At 43.3% G+C, this 8,512-nt stretch overlaps 1 protein-coding gene across 1 annotated transcript in view; it reads right to left on the bottom strand.

Annotated features, from left to right (window-relative positions):
- Nucleotides 1-743: 743 nt before the first annotated feature.
- The window catches only part of LOC119411497 (chloride channel protein 2), a 479,672-nt gene continuing 471,903 nt past the window's right edge, over nucleotides 744-8,512 (bottom strand). The window contains exons 31-32 of the mRNA XM_037678447.1: nucleotides 3,874-3,960; nucleotides 744-1,299 (exon numbers count right to left, since the gene is read on the bottom strand). Coding sequence (XP_037534375.1) covers nucleotides 1,105-1,299; nucleotides 3,874-3,960 — 282 coding nt within the window. The 3' untranslated portion in view covers nucleotides 744-1,104. The remainder of the gene's footprint in view (nucleotides 1,300-3,873; nucleotides 3,961-8,512) is intronic.

Here is an 8,512-nt window from a genome sequence, read left to right as displayed (position 1 = left end):
CCAACGGTCATGCGAGTCACTACCTGTATGTTTCTGGGTTGTGTAGGCGATGAATGTGAGCTGGTATTACAGACTGATGACATGTTAAACAGCTCGTTGGGTAATAATGTCTTCATTCTTTCAACCTTTCATCTGCTCATCTTTCCTCCCTTGCTTCCTGCCCTCCTCACCCGTCTCAACCATCCCCTGAGGGCAGACTGAAAACTATATCCAGTGAATAACAAAGCAGCTACTCTCAGAGAGCACCACTGGTTGGTTTGTGCACATTTCTTTGCATGTGCCTGACAAGGCTGCAGCTACAGTAAGAAAGGACAGCAGGTCATGAAAAGACAAATCTCTGGTTCAGACACCGCCAACAGGCTGCACTCTCAACTTGACCCTTAAAGTCTCTCAGTGAAGGCGTAGGGATGCAGAGGCAAAGAGGTGGCGGACAGAGGAAACGACAATGTTTAGGCATCTGTTGCATTAAAAGCTCTTAGAGTGATGACATGTAGACAGTGCCAGTCACCATCTGATTTGTAAGGACAAAATTAAAGAAACAAACTCTAAATTGTGTTCTGAAGGCAGTAAAAAAAACTTTAAGATAAAGTCACTTGCACTTACATTTTCTCATTTCATACATTCACACAAACACACACACACACACACACACACACACATTCACACATTACAGTATTGTTTGTCGTCACTGGGGAGTGTCATTACTAAAGTGGAAGACTTCAACACTTGATTCAACCTCAGCGTATACACAAACAAAAACTTCCCTTTTTTTAAACTGGTCCCAGCTTTGCACTTGACCAATGTGTTCTTTTGTGGGACCTCGAGGCTAAACGGAGAGCAGGACACAGGCAGGTGCTCTACTCCTCCCGTGGAGTGTCAGACTGGATTAGTGCAAGGTTCCTGGAGAAAGTGGGTCATGAAGGAAAACTGATGGTACTGGAGGATGTAGAGGAACAGCTGAGGAGAGTAGCAGTAGACCTCTTTCCACAAATTATCAATTCTTTGCCCTGAGGAGTTATGCATATTTGTGGCTTTGGAGCTTCAACACTTCAGAACTTCCTCCACATTCTCTTTCCCCAAACAATCTTTACTCCCCGCTGCCTCTCACTGGGACTTTTCATCAGACTCTGACGGGTTGTGATCACCAGGCAGCGACACACTCTTGTGACGGTCCCACAGCATGTGGAGCTCAGTGGCTTCGGTCTCGCTGCTGCTGGTGCCGCTGTCCCTGAAACTGGCCAGGGGTGGACGCACCTTCACACCTTTCACTGTCACTGAGCCCTCAATGGCCTTACGGAGCTGGAAGAACAAATTAAATAGTTAAAGAAGAAGGTATTACTAGCCCAAACACATACTACAATGGAAGCAATTTTTAGATTTGCATGTTTGTTGCACTTTTCAGGGGTTAATAAATTCTCCAAACTCAGGTCAGTATTTATGCTACAACTGTGTTTATCATTAAAGACCCGGTGGTGGACATAAACACTTTACATAGGTTTGTGGCCACAAAGATGTAGGTTTGCATTACAGATTTTTTTTTTATGATAATAAAAGGTACTTGTCTGATGTTCATTCTAGGCTTTTTGTACCTTCATATTTCAAACAACTCCTTTATAGGGTCTTTTTAAAACTTAAAAGTCTTGAAGTGGATCGTGTTCCAACGAGGAGCAAACTTTTTTTGACCCAATTGAACAAAGATTTGATACAAAGCAAGGGAAGTATATGATATATACCAGTAGTTGAAAGTTGCATTTGGTAAAGGGACTGTACTTACATAGCACCTTTCGATCTAATCAAGACACTCAAAGTTCTTTATAACACAGTCTGTGCCCTCATCATTCATACAGCACTCTACTAGATCTATACCAAGATAACATGAATCTGTAGAGACTAATCAGTGCTTTCATATTCATATACCGATGGGACACATCGGAGGCAATGAGGGGCTCAGTGTCTTGCCCAGGGACACTTCAACATGTGACCGCTGGTGGATTCAAACCCCCAACTCTTGAATTAGAAGTCGACTGCTCTAACCAATAAGCCACAGCTGCCCCATATAAGATCGTTCGAAAGGTGCCGTAAGAATTTAGCAATGCAAATCCACTCATTTGTAACGCCAACTGTGTGATCTGCACATTAATGGCTCATAGCTTTGTTTACATTTTCATTTGTTGATTTTATTGCTTTTACAGGGTGCCGTTACAGTAAGGCTTGTTTTACTGAATCTGGCCTCCCTGCTCCTCAGCCTTGGAAGGCCAACTTATCTCAAGTTGTTCCTGGTGGATATGTAAATAAAGAAGCTCTGCTCTGTCCCCCCCCCCCCCCCCCCCACACACACACACACCCCGAGAACTCTGTGAAAGCTTATCAGAGCTGTACCGGCTGAAAGACATTGCAACATCTTATCAGGACTATGGAAACTATCTGGAAGTGCTCATGGACAAATCTCACCGTCTTGTCGTCCACGCATGTATTGTGTCTGTCTATGTTGCTTGCTGTGGGAAATTTTTTTAATACCTTAAACCGTGCCCTGCTAAGGACACAGTGTGACAGATCTATTTTTTGAAACCACTCTCTCCTTATGTTTCTTCCCTTTTTCTATCTAAGCAATAAGGGCAGCACTTCTAAGAAGTTGCAGCCCCTGTACACTTCCATCCATCTTTTGACGGCTGTACGGAACGTAATTTCGCTGTACTTAACTGAAATGACAATAAAGCTTATTCTGATTCTGATTCTTACTTTGCATGCACAGCAAGAGTGGTTATTCACGTCAATTACGACTGCATATTGACAAGGTGTTCTGATTGTGAGGGCTGAAAACTTCATGAAGGACAACATATCTGCAAGAACTTTTTCTCTCATGTCATTTGTATTACAGCCAAACAAAGAGCTTGATAATCGCAGGACTTCAAAGCTGGTCCACTCCTGAATGTTTTAAGGTTTTAGAGCCAATGAATACTGATAATAAAAATGTTGTTTATTAGCTTTCCAACCCCCACCCCAACAGTCTCAGCACAATGAAATACTACCTTTAAAGCATGCCCTGTTAGAGCTGACCACACTTGATTATTTCAGTAAATCACATTCTGTGGCAGCAGTGAATAAAATATAATCTACTGTGCCTGGTAAACATAGCACTGCAACAATGTTCACAGATATCTTTATCATTCAGACCAGAGAGGCTCCAATACGCCAGCTCGTCTTTTGTAGAGGATGGCCTTTATTTTATAAAAAAAAAAAAATCCAAATGTCAGGGACTTGAATGCAGCACTGCACTTAGCAACAATCATCTTTCCGCTTCCCGAACAATTCAGAAAGGGTTTTCAGTTGTTTGTGAGGCAGGAGCGTTGGAAGGAGAGGAATGATGGCAAAGAACAGACAATAGATGAGAGAAATATTTAGAAACCTTTTTTTTTCCCTGTCACTGTTCATCACAGACAGAGGGAAGGCAAATCACTGAAGATGACTGAAATGTCTGTGTGTGTGAGAGCAGTGGTGACAGCAGTTTAATATAATTAATAAAAGCAATATGCTGTTTGTATAAATGACATTTAAAATATTATGTTAGATATTCAGAAAGAAAGGCAGCTCTTCAGTGATTAAAAATGGAACATAATGATGCTATATGTATGTATGTATGTATGTATGTTTTATTTATTCATTTCATTTCATCCAAACAACAAATATAATACAATTTAAAGAAAAGAAAAAATATATACAATCACAGAAATAAAATGAAAGGCAGCAGAAGAAGAATGAGTTCTTATAATATCTGCCCCTTGTCCCTATACTGTATATACATAGCACTGTATGTACATGCTATATGCTAAATAAAAGAAAACAAAAAACAACATTTACGGTAAGACTTCTTACCTCCTTGAGGGAAACCACCCCAATGAGGCGTCCAATGCTGGTGACGTAGGCATGGTCGAGGCCCAGCAGGGAAAAAATGGTGTGAGTCTATAATAAAAGAAGAGGGGAACAAATCGTTAAATCAAACCAGAGACAGTACTGGAAGAAAATTCCAGCTGGAAACTGAGCTCATTTAAGAGAAATACACCACTGACCTTAAGACTTCATTCTCAAAATTCATCCAACTTCAGCTAAATTGGATACAGTTACTTTGGATATTACTGTACAAAACACTAAAACTGTACTGCCTAATACCTAATGCTAAATAACTGCTGCTATAGGAGGAAAAAGACTACTGCATTTGAAAGTGCAGACAGAAGAATATGAAGGTACTACATAGCACTCCCTCCCCCTTTGCCAGTACTATGTCCCCATATTCAGGTCTCTCTTGTAAATGAGTCCTTGAGGCTCAATGGGATTAACCTGTCTAAATAAAGGTTGAATGAATGAAAAATATTAAGCTAAGCATACTGTATTTATGAGAGCAGTAAATAACAAAAGGACCTTGCTCCTCTTTTAACAGTCACTGAAACATTATAAAGCTAGCTATTGTATGGAGGAGCAGCCAGAATATTGTTAAATAGTTCACAGTTACAAAAAGCCTTTTTAACCCTTCCAGAGTCTGCAAGATACTTTACAAGTTTCTCTTTCGCCTGTTCACATTCTATATGCTTTGTATAAACAACCCTTTTATTTTATCATTCTCAGGCTCCGTTTACACGACAACAATTTCTGGAAACACTAGTGTTTTTTTAATGTTTATTATGGGGAATAAACAAGAAAAATATGTGTTTACGTGGGAACACTGTAGTTGCCATTCCAGGCAGGGTCGCTAGATAAGAAATGATGGAAGTATTGTACTGTTGCTTGAAAATGATTGTATTTTGACCCAAAATGTCTTAAGTGCTAAGTGAGGTTATTGTGAGATGACGTGTGTGTTTTGTTTAGTGAACAAGTGCACAAAAAAGGAGTGGGTAAAAAAATGTAATCATGTTTATCTGGCAACCCAGGACCATGAACACAATTACATCCAAACTGGTGAATACAGGGATGCTCCTTCAGACCAAGGATGTTGTTGGTTTGCTCCTACTCACTGTAACAATGTCAGTAACAAAAAAACACTCCGTTGTCTGCCATTTACTTTAACTGTTGTTAGTGCACTCCTTGAATTGCAAACTTATCTTGGTGGAGGAATTTTGTGTTCCTGAAAGATCCTAGGAGGACAATTGCCCCTCGTAGAGCCTTCCAAGGCTAATTGGTCCTAAGTGACAAGCCAAACAAAGAGTGATCCCAAAGACTCATATGGAAAGATAAAATCAAGGAGCTCCATGTCCCCTGCCTGGACATGGGTTATCAGAGTCACAGTCAGAGTCAGAGTTTCTTTATTGTCATTCGCACCTCATGTGGTACATGTGGTGGAGCGAAATTATGTACACAGGGTCCCAGTTACATCCAACAATAAAATTTATAAGAAAAACAGTAATAACATCTAAGATATGAACTAAGAAAAACATCAACTAAATATACACTAAGCACTCATAACATAAAAACATTGAACATCAGCACAAACATGAACATAAGTCTGTGAGCAGATGAGCACGCATGAACACATCAACATTGAAACAGATCAGCAGCAACATGAAACAGATCAGCATCAACATGATGTGATTTTTCACAGTGATTATTCTAGTTAGAGATTCATGAGTCTAACAGCCTCAGGGTAGAAGCTGTTCCTCAGTCTAGTGGTTCTACACTTAATGCTCCTCAACCTCCTTCCTGAGGGGAGTGGGGCAAAAAGTGTGTGCTGGGTGAGTGAGGTCCTTCATGATGCAGGTAGCCCTCTTCCTGCATCTAGAGGTGTAGATGTCTGTGATGGTGGGGAGGTTGACTCCGACAGACTTCTGTGCAGCCTTCACCACTCTCTGCAAAGCTTTTCTTTCTGCAGCTGTGCAGCCGCCATGCCACACGTTGATTCTGGAGCACAGGATGCTCTCCACTGCACACCTGTAGAAGGAGGTGAGGACTGAGCTTCCCAGACCAGCTCGCCTCAGCCGTCTGAGGAAGTAGAGTCTCTGATGAGCTTTCTTGATCAGGCTGGTGGTGTTGTTGCTCCAGCTGAGGTTAACATTCATGTGTACACCCAAGTACTTGTAGCTGGTGACCACTTCCACCGCAGATCCTCTTATGTTCAGGGGGGTGTAGGTGTGTTTGTTCCTTCTGAAGTCCACAATCATCTCCTTTGTCTTCTTCACATTGATGTGAAGGTTATTGTCTTTGCACCAGCTCTCCAGGTGTTCCACCTCTTGCCTGTAGCTGGACTCATCATTGTTTGTGATGCATCCCACCACCGCTGTATCGTCTGCAAACTTTACAATGTGACAACCTGGATGGGTAGCTGCACAATCATAAGTGAGCAGAGTAAACAGGAGGGGGCTCAACACACATCCCTGAGGAGAGCCAGTGCTAAGTGTTATGGTGGAGGAGGAGAAGTTGTGGATCCTCACTAACTGTGGTCTGTTTGTTAAGAAGTCTAGTACCCAGTTTCAAATGGAGGGGCTTAGTCCTAGTGTGGATAGTTTGTCCATCAGGATTTGGGGGATCATGGTGTTGAAGGCGGATGTGAAGTCCACAAAGAGCATACGGACGTAAGAGTTTTTCTGCTCCAGGTGGTTGAGTGCAGTGTGGACCACAGAGGAGATGGCATCCTCTGTTGATCGGTTCTCACAGTATGCGTACTGGTGAGGGTCCTCGTTGATGTTGATGGTTGTTTTGATGTGAGTCATGACCAGTTTTTCGAAGCATTTAGCAACTATCCGGGTGAGGGCCACTGGCCGATAGTCATTCCGACCAGTCACTGTAGAGCTTTTTGGGACTGGGATGATGGTGGCAGTCTTCAGGCAGGTGGGAATTGTCTCCAGGGTAAGTGAGGTGTTAAAGATGTCTGCCAGCACCTCGCAGAGCTGATCAGCACATTCCTTCAACACTTTCCCAGGGATGTTTTCTGGGCCAGTTGCTTTGTGCGGATTAATCCTCCTGAAAGTACTCCTTACTTCGGCTGAGGTCACGCTGAGATGCTCTTCATTCGGTGGTGAGGTGAGTCTGGTGCTGGGTGGTCTGTTCGGGTCTTCAAAGCGTGCATAGAACTTGTTGAGGGCATCAGGCAGAGATGGGTCTTTGGGGCATTGTTCGCTCCTTCCTTTATAATCTGTTATGCACTTAATGCCCCTCCACATGCTCCAAGGGTCTTGTGAGATGAATTGACCCTCGATCCTCTGTGCATATGTAGCCTTGGCCCTCTTAATACCAGCAACCAGCTCTTTTCTTGTCCTACTCAGTTCCTCTGAGCTTCCAGACCTGAAGGCAGTGTTCCTGGCTTCCAGCAGGGTGCACACCTCTGCATTCAGCCAAGGTTTTCTGTTTGGGTAGCTTTTAACATATCTGATAGTGGAGACGGTGTCAGTACATGTACTAATGTAACCCAGAACTGAGGATGTGTATTGGTCAAGATCAAGTGAACCTCCATTTTCAGCAGCTTCTCTGAAAACCTGCCAATCTGTTCGGTCAAAACAATCTCTCAGTATGGGGCCACTGTCCTGGATCCAGCATTTAACTTTCTTTTGTACCGGTCTGGAGCGTCTCAGCGGGGGCATGTAAGCAGGAGTCAGGAAGATTGAGATGTGGTCTGACAGTCCTAGGTGGGGGCGGGGTTCAGCTATGTATGCATTTTTACGTTCGTGTAAACACGGTCCAGCGTCTTGTCTCCACGTGTTGGAATTGTCACATGTTGATTAAAGCTTGGGAGACAGTCCTTTAGATTCACGTGGTTAAAGTCTCCAGCTACCACGTAAAGAGCCTCGGGGTATTTGCTCTGCAGCGAGCTGATGATATCATGAAGCTCCTGCAGTGATTCATTAGCATTAGCGTCCGGAGGAATGTAAACGACAGTGATGAAAGTCACCATGAACTCGCGGGGTAGATAATGCGGCCGACATTTCACTGTTATTTGCTCCAAAGCCTTCGAGCAAGAGCTATTTACAACAGTACAGTTCGTGCACCAACTTTTACTCACGTAAATACACACTCCGCCTCCCAGTGATTTCCCCGTTAGCTCGTTGCAGCGGTCCGCTCGAAAAAAAAGTCTGTCATCCAGCTGGAAGACTGTATCCGGCGTTTCACTTGTAATCCACATTTCCGTGAAGAAAAGCACCGCACACTTCTTCATCTCTTCTGAGGCGCCCGCTCTCAGACGAAGTAAATCCACCTTGTTGTCCAACGAGCGGACATTCGACAGAAAGAGAGACGGCATGGGGAGTTTACCGGCTTTAGCGTTAGCTCGTAGCCTCACCATAACCCCCGCCCGGCATCCTCTCCTCTTAAGCCGGGAGCAGCGCTTCCTCTTCTGCCTGCTAGAATGCCTCTGCTGCAGCTTCCAGGTAGATGACTTTAAGATCTGCATTCTGTCGAGCGTAGTTTTGAGTTTGTTGCTGATTTCTGCTATATTTCGTGGCAAATCTGCTCCTATTCTCATCAGTTCGGTTCGGCTATAGTTCACACGCATAAATCGCGCAGAGTCAAGCACAGAGTCAATATCAAAACTTAT

Source organism: Nematolebias whitei, chromosome 6 (genome assembly GCF_014905685.2).
Source record: "Nematolebias whitei isolate Nwh7 chromosome 6, NemWhi1, whole genome shotgun sequence".
Lineage (NCBI taxonomy): Eukaryota > Metazoa > Chordata > Actinopteri > Cyprinodontiformes > Rivulidae > Nematolebias > Nematolebias whitei.
This window is presented reverse-complemented; position numbering and strand designations above follow the sequence as displayed.